General features: G+C 54.5%; 1 protein-coding gene across 9 annotated transcripts in view; it reads right to left on the bottom strand.

Moving 5' to 3' along the window:
- PALD1 (phosphatase domain containing paladin 1) overlaps positions 1-21,233 on the bottom strand; it is an 83,534-nt gene that overhangs the window by 14,569 nt on the left and 47,732 nt on the right. For 8 of the 9 annotated variants that reach the window (XM_061405227.1, XM_061405231.1, XM_061405232.1 and 5 more), the window contains 14 exons: positions 20,726-20,890; positions 19,707-19,867; positions 19,430-19,505; positions 18,587-18,738; positions 18,144-18,243; positions 17,848-17,940; positions 15,858-15,953; positions 15,321-15,449; positions 14,726-14,842; positions 14,491-14,646; positions 13,998-14,180; positions 12,759-12,899; positions 12,446-12,517; positions 7,936-8,076 (listed from right to left, as the gene is read on the bottom strand). In XM_061405227.1, the coding sequence (XP_061261211.1) occupies positions 7,936-8,076; positions 12,446-12,517; positions 12,759-12,899; positions 13,998-14,180; positions 14,491-14,646; positions 14,726-14,842; positions 15,321-15,449; positions 15,858-15,953; positions 17,848-17,940; positions 18,144-18,243; positions 18,587-18,738; positions 19,430-19,505; positions 19,707-19,867; positions 20,726-20,890 (1,782 nt within the window). The remainder of the gene's footprint in view (positions 1-7,935; positions 8,077-12,445; positions 12,518-12,758; positions 12,900-13,997; positions 14,181-14,490; positions 14,647-14,725; positions 14,843-15,320; positions 15,450-15,857; positions 15,954-17,847; positions 17,941-18,143; positions 18,244-18,586; positions 18,739-19,429; positions 19,506-19,706; positions 19,868-20,725; positions 20,891-21,233) is intronic. The other variant, XM_061405236.1, reaches the window with a different exon arrangement.

Genomic DNA, 21,233 nt, shown 5'->3' with positions numbered 1-21,233 from the left:
ATAATCCTACTTCTAAGAATCAGCCTACAGAACCAAGCCACGTGGATGAAAGAGCAGCACACACCGTGAGATCCACGGTACCATCACCTGCTCAGAGAACAAACAACAGGAAGCAATCTCATGGGCCACCTCCACAGGAAGAGCAGGGGACGCTGGGACGTGCCCACTCCACCATGTTATCATGCCAACATTACATCTGGGGATATAAAGGGTATTCAACAGACAGGCTAAAAAGTCCATGAGCCCCAACTATTTATTGATGAGCCTCTCCTCATTCTCCTAGAAAGTAATCTCAGTGAAGCGTCACTCACTATTCCATCCCCAGACACAGGACAGGCACTCAGCAAGCAATGTGCTAACTGAGTACACGTTTCAATCCAAGAACATCATCCAGGTGAACACACAGGACAGCCCGGGCACCTATCACGATCCTCCTGTTAGAGGACATATGTGCACAGGCACACAGACTAGAAAGAGAAGGCAAGCTGAAACCATTCCTGGGAGACTGGGTAATGGTCTGATATCGTTCCCATAACCACAAAAAAAGCAACAAACAGTCCTCATCACTGTTGTGTGGCCTCACGGTGCAGATGGAGACTCGCACACGCTCTGAGCCCTCCCTCCTGATCCTCAACAGAGCAGCGACCTCCACACCCTCCCGCTCGTCTCCACCGAGGGCCCTGAAATGGTTCTACTGCCGGCAGAAGTGCACTCGCCGAGTTCCAGGAGTTGTTTTCTTACTTGCTTGTGATCAGGGTGTAAGCTGACTGTTGGACCTGGCAGGGAGGGGAAATGCACTGTTTGAGGGTTCTGGGGTGCAGGGCAGGAAGCCGAGGAGCCGTGTGCTGCAGAGGGTTTCAGAATCCCAAGGCGGTGGGCTCCTGGGAGGAAACCTTGAGGTGAACAGAGTGCGGACTGGATCTGGAATGTTGCCAGGCAAGTGGACAGCTGATGTAGGTGGTACGCCCACTGCCAGGCAGAGGTTCTGGGGCTCTAGCTGGGCAAACAAGCGTATACGTGCAGCACTCTGGCCTGCTCTGAGCAGACGCTGCAGTCTCCATTGGAGAGCACCTCAGGGCTTCTGGCTTGAAACCAGAGGCCAGGGATCTACAAACACAGCCATGTACCAGAAGTGAGACACAGCTGCCAAATTCCAGAGGAGTCAGTCCATCGGGGGAAAGGGGAGAGGGAACAGCTGCCTTCTGGAGCCTCAGCAAGCCCCCCGCAGCCCACCAGGGCAACAAGGACCAAGACCCGAGGTCAAGGGCATCAGGGGAGGGGCTCAGGGCTGGGAGGGAGGGTCTTTGCCTCTCACCTCTGCTCTGCCTATGACAACTCATGTGGGAGCCTGGGCATCCCATTCCTCTATTCATCTGTAAACAAAGCGGTCAGATGCTCTCTAAGTCCCCTGGGCACTAAATTCTGAGAGTCTGTTCAGGGGGTTAAAGCTAGGAAGAACATCACAGGATACGCTGCCCCACAAAGATCCTCGGGGCTCCCTTTCCGGAGCATTCACTTTGTACCAGCCAAGCCCTGTGCTTCCAGTCCCCTTGCCATTCCCACACACAGCCCTACCAGGAAGCTGCAAGAGTCCAGTCTGGCAGGTGGGGGACACAGGTGGCCAAAGAGGATGAAGGTGGCCCTCTCAGAACCCAGCTCCCTCCAGCTCCCACATCCTCATTCCTTGCGCCAGTCCACCCAGGACAACCTAACTTGCTTCCTTCTCATCCACACAGGGATTGACGATCATAATTAAGTCCATTCCAGGGTGCATGCACGCACGCACGCACACACACACACACTCGAGCAGGAGGCCAGATGCTCCTTCAAGTCTGGAAGCCGCTGGGACAGCTCAGGTCACCCTGCTCCCAGGCAGGACAGGGACTCTGGGTCCAGTCAGGCCAGGGCAGGTACAGGGTGACCCTGGAGGAGGCATGCTGCCTTTCGAAGTAAACAGCAGCCACGTTGCCAAAAGCTGCAAGTCCCAAATCTAGGTTCATGACCAGTTTCCCAAGTCCACAGGCATTTAGACATACAAATCTCTTCAAGGCCTGTCCTCTATTCTGAGAACATTCACTCTACTTTTCTGGTATTAAAATAACCTTTCTTTTATAAAACACCAACCATGTTAGATAGTAGTTGGGTTTTTCAGTTTTGCTCCTTTCCTTCCTTTCTTCCTTTAAAATGAACACATTTAACAACATCACATGTTGGCAACCCTTGAAAGGTCCTTCCCTTTGTTTAATCTGGTGTGTGAAATAAGGAATAAGGTCTTCAGGTCCCGTCTTTGTTCTATAACAGCACTTCTGGGAGTCTATGATTAGATGGCCTCTGAGATTAGTGTCCTCATAAGAAAGGAGACCAGAGAGCCTCCTGCCTTCCCCCATCTCTGTACACACACACACACACACACAGGCCATGTGAGGACACAGTGAGAAGGCAGCTGAATGGAAACCAGGATGAGAGCCCTCACTAGAAACCCAATCAGCCAGAATCTTGGTCTTGAACTTGCCAGCCGCCAGAACCGTGAGACAGGAAATTTCTCTTGGTTACGCCATGCCGTCTGTGGGATTCTGGTATGCCAGCCCGAGCTGACTAACACACTCGGGATACCCTCTCTCCCTCTCTAGGCTTCTGTATCCCTCTCTGTAAAAGTCAGAGGGTAACACTGTATGGGTGGCTTCCCTGGTGGCTCAGATGGTAAAGAGTCTGCCTGCAGTGAGGGAGACCTGGGTTCGATCCCTGAGTCAGGAAGATCCCCTGGAGAAGGAAATGGCAACCCACTCCAGTAGTCTTGTCTAGAGAATTCCACAGACTGAGGAGACTGGCAGGCTACAGTCCATGGAGTCACAGAGTCGGACATGACTAAGCAACTAACACACACACACACACACACACACACACACACACCACTGTATGAGGCCAGCATCACCCTGATGCCAAACCACACAAACACATCATAGAAAAAGAAAACTATAGATCAGTAGCTTTTATGAATTTGATGCAAAAATCCTCAACAAACCAAACGCAGCAATACATAAGAAGATCATACATCATGACCAAGAAGGATTTATCCCACAAATGCAAGCTCGGTTTAACACCCAAAAATCAATTCCAATAATACACTCTACCAACAGAATAAGGGCAAAAGCCAAAGAATCATCTCAATGGAAAGAGAAAAGGCATTTGATAAAATTTAACATCTCTTCATTAAAAAAACACACTCAATAAACTAAGAATGCAGAGGAACTTCTTCAGTCTGACAAAGGATTTCTATGAAAAACTCACAGTTGACATCTTACTTAACGGTGAGAGACAGAAAGCTTTCCTCTTAAGATCAGGAACAAGACAAAGATGTCTGTTCTTGCCACTTCTAGTCAACACTGTCCATGAAGACCTTGCCAGAGAAAATTTAATAAAGTATTGGAAAGACATATTGGAAAGACAAAAGTATCTATCTCTATTTGCTGATGACATGATCTTGTATACATAAAATTGGAGGAAATTCACTAATAAAAAGTATTAAAACTAATAAATGAGTTCTACAAGATTGTAAAATAGAAGATCCATATATAAATACCAGTTGTATTTCTACACAGTAGCAATAAACATCCTCACTATTACTGGTGATTGGCCTTCTTTTTTTAATTAAAAAAATTATTTATTTGGCCATACTGCATGGCTTGTGGGATCTTAGGTCCCCGATCAGGGACTGAACCCACACATTCTGCAGTAAAAACATGAAGTCCTAACCACTGGACTGTCAGGAAATTCCCTGGAAACTGTCCTTTTTGAGTCTAGCCACCCATGATAGCTGTGGTCCAGATGATTAGGTGGCTTCTTACCTGGTCACTGAGGACTTCTGTGGGTGAAATAGGACCTGAGGTCCTTGCCTCCTGTATGGGAGACTGTGTATCTCTCTGCCCCTCTAGGAGGCAGTGGCTGGGTGCTCTGGCAGAGTGTGGAGTGATGGGTTTCTCTAAGGTCCCTGAGTGGGGGTCAAGCAGATCCAAGAGGAAGGGGAGGTGGGGTGCACTTGCTGACAGAGTCAATTGGGAAGAGGCAGGGAATCAGTTTGGGGAGTACTGCCATCTTAACAATAGTTACTCTTCTAACCCATGAAAATGAGGAGAGAGCAAGGAAACTCCAATGCATGAAAGTGAAAAGTGAAAGTGAAGTCGCTCAGTCGTGTCTGACTCTTAGCGACCCCATGGACTGCAGCCTACCAGGCTCCTCCGTCCATGGGATTTGCCAGGCAAGAGTACTGGAGTGGGTTGCCATTGCCTTCTCCGGAAAAATAATATATACATACATGTATAACTGAATCACCTTGCTAGGCACCTGAAATGCTTTAAGTGAACTATACTTCAATAAAATATATATATATTTTTTTAAGCAAAGGAGAGAGCAAGAGGGCAAGACACGACATGTTAGACCCCCCGTGTGGCCCCCGCCCAGGAATAGCAGCAGCATCTAGGAGCTTGCTAGGCACCGGGACCTACAGAAGCAAAGGTCAGGCTGGGCCCAGAAACATGGATCTAACACCCTCCAGGTACTCCGGAACCTCCTAAAGCTGGGGGCCCTGGCTTAGAGTATGTAGTGCTCAACCTTAACCGCTCTTCGGAATTACCTAAGTTACTTTAGGAAAAGATCCATGCCCTGGCCACCCCCATCCCTAGGAGACCAATGGAATCAGACTCTCTGGGGATGGAGCTCAGGCATGGGCCTGTTTTAAAGCTCCCAGGTGAATCTATTGTACAGCCAGGGTGAGAATTGAATTGGAGGGTGTCTCAGGCCCCTCAGCTCTTCAGCTCTTTTCAGTTTAGCCCAAGCGCAGCTCACTGGGGCCACCTGGTGGCCACATTGGAGAATGACTCTGGACCCTGCTTCTGTCCCAGACCCTTATTCCCCCAATCACCAACACCAGGGATGGGGTTCAGGGGTTCTTCCCACAGCAGAGGTTGGCACCATCCTGGCCTTTGGAATAGGGGTAAGTGGCCAGATATTATGGGGAGGGAACGAGAGTCCTCTGCTGGTTCTGTTTCCATTAAAACACGCCAAACTCCAAAGGCAGCCTGAGCATCTACTGATGTTAGTCCTAGCCACCCCACCCTCCCCTCCCACTGCCAACAGAGCAGAGCTAGCTTACCCATCCAGGCTCATCTCTGACAATTTCCAACACAACTGTGTTCGTGGGCACCGAAGCACCTTCACCACCTCTGAACTCTCTGCACTTTTCCAGCTCCTGGCCTTTGCCCATGCAGTCCCTCCCATCTGAAGCAACTCCCCCTGGCTCTCATTACATCAGGACGGTTCAAGGGCTGCTCTGTGGGACCTTTCCTCTCTCCCCGAGGCTCATTCCCCCCTGATGCCCCCTGCTGCACCCTCTGTGTGCCCCACAGTGAACATCCATGGCTGCAGAGCTCAGAGGAGGGGAGGGTCTATCAGCTTTGGTGGGGTGGGGAGACCCCTGGATTGCCTGAAGGCAGCGAAAAGCCAGCAGGGCCAGAAGGAAGAGGCTGTGAAGAGGGGTACTCTGAGTGTGGTCAGCGTCGGGAGGGGACCTGAGGTACTTTGAAGCAGAGCTAGGCATTCCTTTCCTACTACTCAGGCCTCTAGCTACAGAGAGAAGTGGAAGCGTGGTTCTCTGCGCTCTCAACGTCTCCTGAGCAGGAGGCGCTCAGGCTCTCGGTTCACTGCTGCCACCTGGTGGCAGAATACCAGATCGCCATGAGGGAGACCCACAGGCAACTCAAAGGGAGCTGCTGGCCGTGGGGAAAAATACTCCATCTTTCAAAGCTCAGCAAAGTCTGAAACTCCTTAACCACTTTCCCCACCCCAAATTTGGTATCCCTTCCAACTGACCGCTGACCCCGGGCATAACCCAGGTGGCCTGCCTCCAGCCAAACACCCTTTCCCCCAACCGTGATCTGATCTGTGACCCTGAGCAAAGGTTGGCCTGGATCAGCCATTCACAACGCGTGCCCAGTGCAGGCCGAGCGCGGGGCTGGCTCGGAGCCGCCCCTTCTTGGGGACCGCTGCCCCACCGCAGGTCAGCACCCAGGGGGGTGCTCACTCACTTGGGGCACAGTCTTCTCAAAGCTCCCACTCCCTTCACAACTGTCCCCTCCCACGCCAGCACCCTCCTCTGCCCAGCAGACAGTCAAGTTCACTGGGTCAGAGAGGAACAGAATTAGACAGGTCGGACTGTGTGGATCACAATAAACTGTGGAAAATTCTGAAAGAGATGGGAATACCGCACCACCTGACCTGCCTCTTCAGAAACCTATATGCAGGTCAGGAAGCAACAGTTAGAACTGGACATGGAACAACAGACTGGTTCCAAATAGGAAAAGGAGTACATCAAGGCTGTATATTGTCGCCCTGCTTATTTAACTTATATGCAGAGTACATCATGAGAAACACTGGGCTGGAAGAAGCACAAGCTGGAATCAAGATTGCTAGGAGAAATATCAATAACCTCAGATATGCAGATGACAACACCCTTATGGCAGAAAGTGAAGAGGAACAAAAAAGCCTCTTGATGAAAGTGAAAGAGGAGAGTGAAAAAGTTGGCTTAAAGCTCAACATTCAGAAAACAAAGATCATGGCATCTGGTCCCATCACTTCATGGGAAATAGATGGGGAAACAGTGGAAACAGTGTCAGACTTTATTTTTTGGGCTCCAAAATCACTGCAGATGGTGATTGCAGCCATGAAATTAAAAGACGCTTACTCCTTGGAAGTAAAGTTATGACCAACCTAGATAGCATATTGAAAAGCAGAGACATTACTTTGCCAACAAAGGTCCGTCTAGTCAAGGCTATGGTTTTTCCAGTGGTCATATATGGATGTGAGAGTTGGAGTGTGAAGAAAGCTGAGCGCCGAAGAATTGATGCTTTTGAACTGTAGTGTTGGAGAAGACTCTTGAGAGTCCCTTGGACTGCAAGGAGATCCAACCCGTCCATTCTGAAGGAGATCAGCCCTGGGATTTCTTTGGAAGGAATGATGCTGAAGCTGAAACTCCAGTACTTTGGCCACCTCATGCAAAGAGTTGACTCATTGGAAAAGACTCTGATGCTGAGAGGGATTGGGGGCAGAGGAGAAGGGGACGACAGAGGATGAGATGGCTGGATGGCATCACTGACTTGATGGATGTGAGTCTGAGTGAACTCCGGGAGTTGGTGATGGACAGGGAGGCCTGACGGGCTGCGATTCATGGGGTCACAAAAAGTCGGACACAACTGAGCGACTGAACTGAACTGAACTGATGCTCCACACAGAGACCAGAGGCCCCCGAGTCTGATGGCCAGAGCAGCCCCCGTGGGTTATGTGACTCCACCAGCTGGGCCACGTGCAACAGAGTGCCTGGGACCATGGCTGACTAAAGGGCTTGTTTTTTCTAGATCGGATAAAATTCTGAATTTTTATATGAAATCTGGACTTTTATAGAAAACTTCTGATGTGTATAATTGAATGCTTAGTCCCTCAGGCAGCATCAGCTGTGAAAACACTGGATGGCTTTCCTGCCGGATATTAAACAGCCGCTCCCCAGGACCCATCCACCCACCTACCTCCTGCCCAGTACCCCCAGGGCCTCCCGTGGCCCAGAAACTGGAGGGTGAATGCCTGGCACCACAGGGATCGAGGACAGGGTGTTCATCTGAGCAGGCACATCCTTGATGGGTCCCAGGGCCACAGCAGCTGCCGAATCCTCTGAACCTCACCCCTGCACACCCCACCAAGCACTGCGGAATCCAGCCGGGGAAAGTCAGGGCTGGGCGTGCTTCCATGGCAGGGATCACCTTGACTTCCAGGAGGCATAGAAGGGACTGAGAGCCCCTGAGGGTCCTGTGGGGCGCCCGAGCCGCCTCACACCCAGGTCAGCCCCCTCCTGGGCTGTGCACGCGGGGACGCACGTGGGCCGGGGCTCACCTGGCGGAAGGTGCAGATGATGATCTCCCGCAGGTGGTAGTGCATGGGCGTCATGGTCTCGCTGACCGTGTCCAGCGCCGCGTCCACCTCCCTCTTCACCCGGTGCCCATCGGGCAGCAGCTGCACCACCTTCATCACCACCTGGGGCCAGAGGCAGGGGATGAGCCAAACGAAAACGCCTCCAGCGCCAGCAACTGGCTCGCCCACACTAAGGACCGCGCTGGCCCTGATGGCCACTCACTTCTCAGACAGGGACGGGACCCAAGGGCGTTCCCGGATATCTTGGAGGCCACGGCTCCCTAGGGGCTTATTTTTTCAAGCAATAGGAACCTTGCTTCAAATGGAACCTTACCCAGGACTCTAATCCATAAAACGGCTAGTTGTAGTGTAACTGGAGCTGGTGGGGTGAGCAGCGGGTGTATGATAAGCCTCAGGTGGGGCCCCACTGGCTCTTCGTCCACCCTGCAGGCACTTCGGGGACACCCAGCTCTGGGAAACCCAGTGTAGACAGCCTTCCCTTTACCTGGAGAGACTGAGGCCAGTTACGGTCACTCTGCGGTGCAGGGCTCCTCCCACCCTCCAATCACTTGCTGTGGATCTCGCTCTGACTCAGTCTACCCTGCACCCCACACCCCGCACCAGCAGCGATCCAGGCCTCCAGCACCCCCAACCCACTGGTAGCCAGAGAGGCCTTACAAGAGTATAAATGTGAGCGCTTCCTATTTGGGTAACTTCAGTCTCTTCCTGGCTCCCTTACACTCAACATAAAAACCGAAAGCTTCCACACGTCTACAAGGCCACCCAGTGTCTGACCCCGCCTGCCTCCCAGCCTCACTCAGAACTCCTCCTATGGGCCCAATGCCTTCCTGGAGCCTTCTCGGTCTACCCACCCCAAAAGCCCACATAGTCCTCTCAGAGCCCTGAGGTCGACCGCCACCTACTCATCCATCTCACGCACCCACGTGTTCACCTGTTCACATCCATCCCCCACCAGACGAGGAGCTCCCTGACCCCCAAGAGCAAGAGATTTTCCACCTAGGAGGCATTCCGTGGGATGATGCTAAATGAACAAAAGACCAAAACCCGACTAACTCAGCTCTCCTCTCAATCTGACCCATCTCCACAGCTGCGTCCTAGCGGGATCACGGTGGTGGTTGGGTGGGGAGGTAGGTCTCCCTCACCCCTGTGTTTCTCAGAAGAACGGCCCTGAGCTGGCACACCGGCAGGGGTGGAGCTACAGCCCAGTGGGAGGAGAGGGCTCATCACCTGGGACGACCCTGGGCTAATCCACGCCTGGATTCCGAGCTCTGACACCTCACTGGAGAGGAGTATGGACCACCTGCAGGTCCCAGCATGACCCAGGGGCAGCTCTCCAGCAGAGGGCTGCAGCTTTTTCAAATGCAAGGCACCAAACTCTTAGCCTCTCCTGGTAAATCGTTCCTCCCCTTCCTCTCCTCGGCTGTCTCCAGCACCAGCCGGAAACCCGAGGTCATCCTGCGGTCTTCCCTCTTTGCCCCAACACTAATGGTCCCCCAGACCGACCAGTGGGGACTGGGCTCCTGTTCTGGGCAGGCCCATCCTCACGTAGGCCCCAGCTTCCCCTCTCCATGCCTTCCTCCACACACTGGCCCTCCAGCATAAGACTGATCCCAACCTCCCCTACTTCCCTACTGGCCTCAAGGTTAAGGTCAAACACACACTATGGCTCTCCAAGGTTCTCACAACCAGCGGCCCCCACCTCAAACCCTTCATTCTGTCCAACTGCAGCCTCCCTTAGCTCCTGCCCTTTCCAGACTCCCTCCTCTGCACACTTGATCCTCTCTGCATACTACCCCTCCCCACAGCCCCAGGCAGACTCATTTGTCCTAAAAATGCACTCAAATGTCACCTTCTCCACGAAGCCCTCCTGGACTCCCCCAAGCTTGACAGCCCTCAGCACCAATGTCTATTTCAGCCCTCTTCATACTCTATATTAAATGCTCCCCACTGGACTGTGGGCTTGACCAGATCTGAAGTAATCACAGAGGAAGCTGGTCTAGACATGAGGATCTAGAGAAGGTGAGGATGTGGGTATAGAGTATTCTTGGGTCACAGGATGTAACGTTAGAACACAGACTCAGAGGCTGACTTCCTGGCTGTGCTCTGGTCCCATCCCATCTCTGATGTGGTTCTAGGGTGATGAGCTTGGCTCCCTGCATCAGCTGGGAGTAGTCAGGGCACCTAACCCTTGGGAGCTGTGAAGGGTGGAGAAGGAAGCACATACAGAGCTCCTGGCACAGGACTGGGTGTGAATGGAGAGAGTTCTAACTATCATGTCTGAAGGACCGGCAGACTTGGAAATAAACCATCATGTATACGGTCAAAAATCTTTGCCAAACCGTTGATGGGGAAAGGACATTCTATTCAACAAGTGGTGCTGAGAATACTGGATATCCACATGCAAAAGAATAAACTTGGACCGTTAACCGTATACTATATACAAAAATTAATTCAAAATGGATCAAAGGCCTAAACTTCAGAGCTAAAGCCATAAAATTCTTAGAAGAAAAGCTTCATAATACTGCACTTAGCAATGACTTCTTGGACATGACATCAAAAGCACAGAAAACAAGAAAAAAATCTACTAATTTCATCAAAATTAAAAACTTTTGGGACTTCCTTGGCAGCCCAGTGGTTAAGGCTCTACACTTCCACCGCAGGGGTAGGGTGCGGATTTGACCCTTGGTTGGGGAACTAGGATCCCTCATGCTGCGTGGTGTGGGAAAAAAAAGAAAACTGAAAATTTTGCATGAAAGGATACTGTCAACAGAGCAAAAAGGCAATCCACCAAACCATCACATGTCTAAGAAGGAACTGATATCCAGAATAGAAAAAGAGTTCCTACAACTCAACACCAACAAAACAACTTAAATCAAAAATGGGTTGAACAGACATTTCTATGAAGAAGATGAGCCAACGGCCTTAAATGAGACAACATCCGACATCACTAATCACTGGGGAAAAACAAACCAACACTACAGTGAAGTATCGCTTCACACCTACTCGGAGGCTATTAAAAAAACACACACACAGAAAACAGAAAGCAACAAGTGTTGGAAAGAATGTGGAGGAACCGGAACCCTTGTACTTTGCTGGTGGGAACGTACATCTGCAGCTGCTGTGGAAAATAATACAGTTCCTCAACCCTTGAGCAGTGAGTTACCAATTGATTCAGCAATTCCTCTTCTGGAATTGAAAGCAGAGACTCAAACAGATATGTGTACACCCATGCTCACAGCAGCGTTACTCACAATAACCGAAAGGAGAGGATAACGTAGGTCTCCACAGACAGATAAAGCAGATAAATGAAACACGGTCAGTACTTACGATGGAATGTTATGCGGCCTTTTAAAATAGGAAATCGTGACACAAGCTACAACATGAGTGAACTCTGAAGATATCATGTCGAGTGAAATAAGCCAACCACAGAAGGACAAAAGCTGCATGATTCTCCTGATAGAAAGCACGTTAAACAGTCAAATTCATGGAGAGAGAAAGTAGAATGGTGGCTCCCAGAGGCTAGAGGAGGGATGATGGGGAGTGAGGGGATATGGTGAATTTGGCCTGAGGAAAAAGTTCTGGAGATGGTGGTGAAGGCCATACAATAGCGTGAATGTACTTAACTCCAGAGAACCACACACTGAAAAATGGTTAAGAAGGCAGATTCTATGCTAAGTATATTTTACCACAATAAAAAAATAAAAGGAAAAGAATCTGTGAATCAGCCAGGAGAAAGAAGAGAGAAGCGGTCCAGGGCAAGGGAAAAGCATATGCAAAGGCCCAGAGGCCAAAAGCGCCTGGTGAGCTTGAGGTGCTGCACCGAGGCCCGGGTGTCAGGACGGCAGGGAGGGGCAGGGCGGGAGAGGGGCAGGGCCGAGGCTGGCCAGGTCGGCAGGAGCTGAGCACGACGCTGACACTGGGCAGCCCACGCCAACTCCTGAGTTCACATGCCCCGTCCGTCAGACAGGGAGGGACACTGCCACCTACCTGCAGGGTGTCAGGGAAGATGACACGTGGCAGGGTACAGTACCTGGGTGGCTAAATGTGCACGGTTAGTGCGGTCCATCCAGGACCCTGGCCTGAAATGGGGGTGGGGTGGAGTATGGCCCTGCACCAGGCCACCAGCCACAGCTGGGCCCTAGGCGCCTGTGAGGTGGTTCTCAATGTTGCCCAGACCAGACAGTGGCCAGTGGCCTCACGAGGGCACACAGCCACCCAGCAGCAGGAGCAGGAAGAATGGGGAGGGGTCTGGCCCTCACTTCTCACAGACATCTGCCAGGGCCCAGAGCCAAGCTACCCTGTGCCCTGGTTTGCTCACCTGTGAAATGGAGACAGGGAAGTGCTGGTACAAGGAGGTGGAAGAAGGTGATGGCTTTGGGAGGAGCTTTGAACATCCCTCCAGGACTGCCAGAGAGACTCACCCTCTCTCTTCCCCCAGGTGTCCCCTGGGGACCCTAGGGGGCACACTCACCTCAAACTCGCCCTTGGTGAACTTGGCATCAGGCACGCTCACGAGCTCTTCCTCGCCCACCTCGGGGAAGCCCTGAGAGAAGACAGCCGCTGGGACTGGGAGCCCAGCTACCAGACTGCACCCTCCCCCAGACCCACGCCCAGAGCCCATGCTGGGGGGTCTGCCAGCCCACACGCCGTCTGCCCAGGGCTAACGGGAGGGGCCTCTGGGACCACACCAGGCACCAGCTCAGCCCCCCAGACCCTCCTGCCTTCGCTGGGGTCCCAAGGGACCAGCTGGCCCCCTGCCTGGGCAGACCCCTGTCCTCACATACTCTGATGTGCCAGAAGGCAAGCACAGCCACCACCATGGCGGTCGTGGTCCGGCCCTGGCCGCTGAGGCAGCTGAACACGAAGCCAGTCCCCGGGTCCTTGGCAAGGGCGGCCTGCAGGGCCCCCAGCAGCCGGTCGAAGTCCTGCACACGGAAACCGAGGTCGGAGTCAGTGGGTGCCCCTGCCGCACCGATTCCCAAGGCAACCCAGGCAGCTGCCCTGGGAGTGCCTGTCCACCCCGGTCGTGTCAGGCTCATAACCTGGTATGCACACACTCAGCTCACTGAGGTACACACAAGACCTTGTGCGTGTAAATAGCCATACCCCCATATAACCCCGCATTGGACGGGTGAGCGAACACAAGCACACACCTGAGGCCCCAGCTGCTACCACTTGCCAGGGAGAACATACATATTCCCATATGCTGTGTCCCCAGGCTACCTGTGGACCCCCAGCCCTACTGCCCACCCGAGGTGGACCCAACCCAGGCCCCAGCTTCAGGGCAGTTTGGACCTCAGCCAAGCACTGCAGCACATGACCACTAGGGGGCAACAAACCACAGGCAACCAGACCACAGAGCCAAGTGAGGGAGAAACAAGCCCATCACCACTCATCACAACAGGCACACAACAGGCCAGGTGCAGACACAGACATGCCCCCAAACAACCGGCACATCACACAGTGACCCCCACACAATACATGCCAGGCACACACTCCACACAAACCTTAGAGACACAGACCACACAAGACACACACATGCACAAACCTATAGATAACACACGGACGCACAAAGCCCCTCCGTCACACAAAGCATCCTGCAGCATCCCCTCCACAAACTCCATACACACACCACCTCACAGCACTCCCCAAAACGTGCTCTCTATACGTCCCCTAGTAAAGACAAGCGGGACCTCACAGCCGCCAGACACAGACCCACCACATACACACACATACACACTCCACAATCACACTCACAACTACTCTGAACACACACAGACTCCAGCAACAGCACAGACATACTCACCCACCCCACAAACACATCACATAAAACACACAGGCGTGCACACACATGAACGCAAAGCCTGGAAGGCACGCGAATAAACCACGGAGGCCGCTCTGAAACCGTGCAGAACAAGCTCTTAGTCCCCCTGGGGAGCTGTGCCCACAGCCAAGACCCAGGCCCGAGGGAGACAGCTAGGGCGTCCTCCCCTCCCCGGAGGCCTCAGCCGCTCGGCCCTCACCTCCTCGCGAGGGGCGCAGAAGTCTGGGACGGGGATGCGGTGGTAGGTGAGGCCGGGGCAGGCCCCGTGGTGCTGGCTGAAGACCTCCTGCATGGTGAGGCATGTCTGGAACCTGTGGGTCTGCGGGCCGTCGGCATCGGGGGGAGGCCTGGTCAGGTGGGCCTTCAGCTGGGTCTCCAGGTTCTAGGGGAGGGTGGGACAGAGGGCTCAGGCCACAAGGCAACCCCCAGGCCAGCCCTGAAAGACCAGAGCCGGCTATGGCCAGGCCAGTCCTGGCTTTGGGGCCTATCACTGCCCCTTCTTGAGCCTCCAGGTTTCTAACCAGACCCGGGGCTAGCATGACAGTCTTGAATCAGTCATTCCCTGAGATGCTCCTCTCGGGGCCCGTTTCTCCAACTGTACAACAGGAGCATACAAGCTTCTGAAGACCCTTTCAGGCCAGCTCCCCAGAAGGCCTCCAACGGAGGGGTGGTACAAGGCAGGAGAGCCCCACCTCCAGCTGGTCAGGGGCCATGGGGGGCCCAGGCCACCGCAGACTGTGGGTTCGCCCGTCACACTCCAGCACAGCCTCCTCCCTCAGGTTGACCCACACGACTTGCTGCAGTTTCCTCTTGGAGTCGGTCAGGTAGGCCAGGATACTCCCCAGGGCCTGGGGGACAGGAAGGCCATCAGCGAAAGGGCTCAATCACCCTCCCTCTGCCCCACAAGTGTGCCCCCAGGGTGGTCACCTTGGCACTGGGCTGGGCCATGCCATAGATGGGCAAACGGGGCACCCGACGGAAGTTGGCCACGTCCATCTCTCTGATGGTGCTGAGTGCATCCGGGGAGACGAGGTCATCTGCCACCTGTCGGGACAGTAGCAAGCCTGGGACCCACAGCAGCCATTGAGGTTCAGAGCCTGGCCCCAGGTGGGCGTGGGGGACGGGGGATAAGACCAGCACTTGACAGTTTACAAAGCACTTTTGCACACTTGGAGCCTTATAACCACCCCGGCATGGACAAGAACGATGGTGCCCAATCTTCGGATAAGGAAGCGGAGACTCAAAGATGCAACACTGGAGGCAAAGCTACCAGAAACAGTTCTCCTCACTCCCTGCCCAGAGCACTTGGGTTTGAGAATGAAGAGCAGGTACTGAACAGTAACCAGAGCTGTAAGCACTTCTTAAGGCCTGAGAATGGCCCCATTTTGTTCACAGGCAGATTCCATCACCCATCATCACTGAGGGCAATGCTTAGCCCAACCCCACAGGAATCAGGGCTGTAACCAATCCCAGGGCCAGCCCACACCCACTCCCACTTCCCCAGTCAGTCAGGTACACTCACCAGGGAGCCCAGGGCGATGAGGTCCTTGGGGGCCACAGGCCCCGCTGAGCTTAGTATCACAGGCAGGCGGTACAGTTCAGGATGGACACACAGCCAGCGGCTGAAACTGAGGGCAAAAGCCAGCGGGTACTGCAGCCCGAGGCAGAGAGAGACGGGATTTCAGGGGCACGGGGCCATCCCAAACTCTTCCTGCCTACCCTGTAGTGGGGGACCCGGGAGACACCCATCACAGCCCAGAGCAGGGGCAAGGGGGTGGAGAGAGAGTAACAGGCCCTGATGCCCTGGCTAAGGATACAGAGATGGACCCAGAGGAAAGAGAGATGGGGCCTCTCCTTGGCGGCCCTGCTCAGGGACTGTCCCTCTATCTGGGTCTCTCCTTGCTTCCTCCATTCCCCCCTTCCTCTGAAAGCAACAAACGTCCCCACTCCCCTCCCCAGCTCCACAGAGGTCCCCACCGACCCCATGCCAGTCACCGAGTGGGGAGACTGGAGGGGCCCCAGGAGAAGAGGTGTGTGTCCGCTCATCCCCCAGCCCCACCTGCTCATGGAGATAGTAGTTAAACAGGATCAGGTAGAAGTACCGCTCCAGACTCTGAAGCGCCCTCTGCTGGACACCGTGCTGGCTGCTGCTTCCCTGAGAGGGAGGGACCCAGAAGGGCCAGCGGTAAAGATCGGGCAGCTCAGGTCACCCAACCTCATCCCTGGAAGTTAAGCCTCAGAAATTCCCAGAGGGCAATCTACCTGCCCTTCATAACACTGTTTTGCCAGGCTGGAAGTTCCTGCAAGCATCTAACTCTATCCCATTTGCTGTGGTTTATCCGCGTTCAGGGAGAGCTGCTGGTGACCAGAGCTGCTGCTGGACCAAGCATTCCAGTTCTCGATGAGGCTGTGCCCAGAGAGGCTGGGCCTCGCTGCATGGCCCCAGTGCCACCCACACAATCCATGCTGAAGCAGCAAGTGTACAAACACCCATCCCTGAGCCAAAGGCCCAGCCTAAGAGCTGTAACCTTCCCCGCCCCAGCATCCACTGGGCAGGGGGGCTGTCACAAAGAATTCCAAGGGTCCTTCTCTTCACCTGTGGATCTCAGGCTTCTCCTTCTGGGTCAGCATCACCTTCTGGAGGTCAAGTGAGATTTGTATAGGCCCGGAAAAAGAGGCCATGCCCTTGGATGAAGTTTAATCCCACCTCTGGGAATCTAGACCTGAGGTCAGCACACTTATTTCTATAAAAGTCCAGACAGTAAATATTCTAGGCTTGCAGGCTACCAGATCTGTGTTGCGACAGCTCGACACTGCCAAGGCAGCACGCGACCACCGTAGCCTGCACATAAATGGATGGGCGAGATCTCCTGTCAACAAAACTTATTTATCAAAACAGGTGGTGGGCTAGATTTGGCCTGTGGGCCATAGTCTGTCCAGTCCTAATCCAGACCTTATAAGGCGGAAAATCCTAAATACAAAACAGCCTCATTTGCATGAAGCAGTTCAATGCAAAGTAGGTTCACTGGTGACCCCACTGTGCAACAGGAAGGGGCCTGTACATCACAGCAGGGGATGCCCAGGAACAGCTGCTCTGTCGGGCTCCCTTCTGAGACCTTATGGCCTGAGCTCCCCTAACTCACAACAACCCTACAGAGAGTTATTGTATATGTGGGGAAACTGAGGCACAGAGCAGTGAAGGAGGTTGGCCAGGCCCACATGCCTGTAGGTGGCCGAGCTAGAAAACAGAAGCCTGGTAATCAGGCCAGAGCCCTGCTCCTAACCTACAGGCCAGGGAAAGCTGAGCCTCACAATGGCTTTGGTTCCACAGCAATAAATCTCAACGATGACAAGCAGGTATGACACGGAAAAGACAGGGCTACATGAAACAAACAGGATGCAAACATGCCCTGGACAAGCTGCAGAAGAACCTCAGAAGCACGAAAACTGAAGCAAGCCAGCCCAGAACGCTCATAGCAGCTGTGCTTGGGTGACGGGCAGTTTTACTTCTCTAATTTCTCAATTTTCCATAATATTGCTTTTACAAGATATTTCTTTAAGCATTAAAGCAGAAAAAGGCTCTGTGGGCTTTAGATTCTTTCCATGAGCTGTGTGCAAATACTGTCAAGCCAGCCTCCTCTCTCCAGAGCACGGGGACGGGCCTGCTGAGACAGCCCAGAGCGCATGGCTCTTCCAGAAGATGGGCTGGACCTAACCCCAGCCTTCCCAACGAAACAGCAAGCGTTTCAACTGCAGAGGGGGCCCGGAGCAGCCTGGAAAGCATCTGCAGTCAGAGGCCTCCAGCACCTCGCCAGCAACCCCTTCCTCCATCCTGTTTATTCTGCAGTGAGGGGTCCTAATCAGGGAAAGTAAACTTCCTCCCTTCCTGCAGGCCCAGCTCCCTATCTCCCCTTCCTCTGAAAACTGCTCTCTACTCATGGAAGCAGCAGCAGCAATCAAGAAAAGCCAGGCTGAAAGGGGCCAGTCAACAGGCCTCACCCAACGAGGCTGCCGAGCTCCAGCAAAAGTAGCAGCTCTCCGCGCCTCACCTGTGCCCGGCTGCCTTCCAGCTCGCTCTGGCTTCCCAGGACTACTTCCTTCAGGTCGTGCAACTCTGCACAGGCAGCAATGGCTCTGTCCACCTGGTGTCAGGGACCGGGGCAGGGGAGAGAGGACAGAGGCAGGGAAGGAGCAGGGCCAAGGAAAGATGGCAGGAGGCAGAAGAGAAGGACAAAGAGAACAACTGGTTAGGAAGGGAGGGCTGGGGAGGAGAGCTCCTCAGCAAGGGCAGCGAGTGCTCCCCACTGCCCCCACCCCCAGCTCTTCACACAGTCCCCATGCTCACCTCTTCCACCATCCTCCTCCCCTCGGGCACCATGTGGAGAAAGCTCTGGACCACCTCGAGCTGCTCCATGGACAATGGCTTGGTCTTCATAGGGGCAGCCCTGACAGGCAGGGACAACAGCATAATCAGCACTCCCGAAGGCTGCCGTCAACACCCTCCCATTCACCTGGACTGCACTGGACTACAAGCTCAAGTTTCCCTTCCAAATCAGGCAGGGGAAACAACAGGCCTTTGCCCTGCTGGGGAAACCGAGGCCAGAAAGGTCAAGTGAATTTCTCCAGGTCACCCAGGGAAGTCTGTGCAAACCAGGAAAGGAGCTGCCGATGCCCAATATCCAACTGTAGCTCTGGGTTTCTGATGTGTCCCCGGCCTCCTGGGGTAGCCCGCCCCCTCCTCCCCTGATCCCCGAGGCCCCTTGGGGCACTGGCTCTAATGCCACTCACTCTGGCCGCAAGGCGGTCCCACCACGGTGAAACAGGAGGAGTGTGCCCAGAACCATGCCCAGGCTGGCCCTGCCCACACCCGTCTGGCAGCTGAAGAGGAGAGCAGGGGGAGGCCCGTGGGCATCTTGGAGCAGCAGCAGGCTGGGGGTCTCCTGGGAAAGGACCGTGAAGAGCAGGGAATGGTGTGACCGGAGAGCCCTCAGTTGAGGACCAAGTTAGGATGCGGGTGGAGGGGCATCATGGTATTGATGCCTCCCCCTGGTCTGTGGCAAGATGGGGACAGACCAGCAGCCTCTGGAGCAATCCCACAGCTCGGTCTGCTCCACTGGCCCCAGGAGCACAGGCCCTGCCCCCTTCCCACACTCCAGGGGGCTCAGCGAGGCCCTGGAGGTGAGAACTACTCAGAGGGGACACAGGGCCACAGCTACATTGCTATGCAGTTTACACTGCAGACTCAATAAGGCGACCTCCCGGGGGAGTACAGACCGCAACACGGGTTCTTAGGAAATATCAGCTGGAGACCCACGGGTAAGAAATTTTAGTTCTAATAAAGAAATGAGGAACCTGAGACCCAGAAAAGTTAGGAGATTCACCCAGGATCACACAACAAAGTGTGTGGCCAAGCCACAGCCAGAGAGCCCAGTCCTCCAGACGCCCCGTGCTGGGCTCTGCCATTAGACAGTATACAAGTACACACCCACAGAGACACACACAACCCCCTCCGCCTTCCTCCAGGAGACACACCACCCAAGCATCTCCAAGGAGACACGGCCTTGACAGACCCACTCTCCAAGCACCTGCGCACCCCACCAAGCTCCCACCACTCCTCCAGTCCCCACTCACCCGGAGGACACTGACAAAGGCATCGAACTGGGCTTCCAGGGGGGCCCCTTGCTCTGGCAGGGGCAGACGGTGGTACCTGCCGGGTGACAGGGAACAGCCCATCAGGTAAGCCACACACCCCATACCCCGGACATCCACCATTCCCGGGGGAGACACAGGCATGGGGGACTCAGCCCAACCTGCAGATGGTGAGACTGAGCCCGCACCAGGAGAGCAGGCCCAGCGAGCACCCACGCCCAGCACGCTGGGGCCTCTGCGCAGGCCTGGCCCCCAGTACCTGTAGGAGGGCTGCAGGAAGAGGGGCCTCTTAAACACCTCCTCAGTCACGTGCACATCGTCCTCGCCCCGGATGGCCACGGCGTGGGGCTCCCCCCGCAGGTCCTCAGTGTTGTGGTACACGTAGTACTTGTTCTCGCTCAGCTGGGCAAAGTCGTGGATCTAGATGGAGGCCAGGGGCCAGAGGGCCATGATGGACCTTGCTGGCTGAGCTCTGGAGGCACCTAAGCCACACGGAGGCCATGGACAGGCTGCTTGCCCTCCAGGGAGAACTACAGCCAGAGGTGCTTTCTGTGCCCTGGCAGTGCTGGAGGGCCCAGGGTGACCGCTGGCCCAAGGGCAGCCACCTGTGCCTCAGCTGCTGCGTCCCACACCGCGGCCAGGCTGGGAGGGCTCTGCCCGGTGGGCAGCAGGAATTGGCCAAACCACCAGACTGAAGGACAGGAGGAAGCTGGTCAGCTGGGAGCTGGAGGGGACGAGGCCTGAGAAGGAGACGGGGAGACGACCACAGCCAGTGCGACCTCTGCTCCTGCCTGGGGGTGTCTCAGAGGAGGGGGGACACCATGACCCCTGCACACTATTTACACAGCTCTGTGGTGTGTGAACAGCCCCAGAGACCTGGACAAGTCCCCATGCTGTGAAGGAGGAGGTCAGAGGAACCTCAGAAACAGAGGCCCAGGGAGAGAAGTGGCCCAGCCCAGGCCTCACAGCTCATGAAGGCTGAACCTGGTCTTAGGACTTTCAGCTAAGTACTCTCTGCCCTCCACCAGACCCTTTTCTAAATAAGAATGCTGAGTTTGGAGGAGAAAAGCAGGGTGGGGAAAGACCAGAGGCAAACAGAGCTGAGAAGAGAAGTCCTCACACTGGTGCCCCGTGAGCTGGCCTTGCAGCAGCCACTGGCCCAAGTGGGATAGCTTAGTGGGCAAGCATGAGCCGGTGAGAGCAGAGCAGGCTGGGGCTCAGCTCAGGTGCCCGAGGCTACCAGAAGGGCGGCCTCCCACCCACACAGGTGGCCCTCACCTCCTTCCGGATGGCCAGCTCCAAGCGCTCCGCCGGGACCCCGGGTCCAAGGCCCTGGAGGTTCTCATGAAGATTCTGCTTGTCTCGAGGCGTGTAGGGTATAAAGTCCTCAGCAGCTCGCAGAAACAGCACAGGTTCCTCCCGCACACAGAAGATGACACATTCCTGTTGGGCATCCAAGGAGGAAGGAGCCATCACCACTATCTGGCGTGGACACCCGCTCCACCGCCCTTTCCCCGGACCCCCTCGAGGGCCCATCACCCCACTCTGCCCCTGCAACCTGAATCTTACCCCAGAAACAAAGCTCAGGCCAAATGCCACCAGCTCCTGACCCTCCTTCCTCTCTACATCTTTCTCCCTTTGTGGACTACAGGATCCTTGCAGGTAGAATCATGTCCTGGTCATTTTCATGTCCCCACAAAGCCTAGCATAGATCCCTGAGTAAATCAAGGGCTGATAAACATCAGCTTAAGACATGAATGCCCACTGCCACCATGCAATCACTCAC

The sequence above is a fragment of the Bos javanicus genome, chromosome 28 (genome assembly GCF_032452875.1).
Source record: "Bos javanicus breed banteng chromosome 28, ARS-OSU_banteng_1.0, whole genome shotgun sequence".
NCBI lineage: Eukaryota > Metazoa > Chordata > Mammalia > Artiodactyla > Bovidae > Bos > Bos javanicus.
The sequence above is the reverse complement of the archived record's forward strand: the minus strand, read 5'-3'. Positions and strand labels throughout refer to the sequence as shown.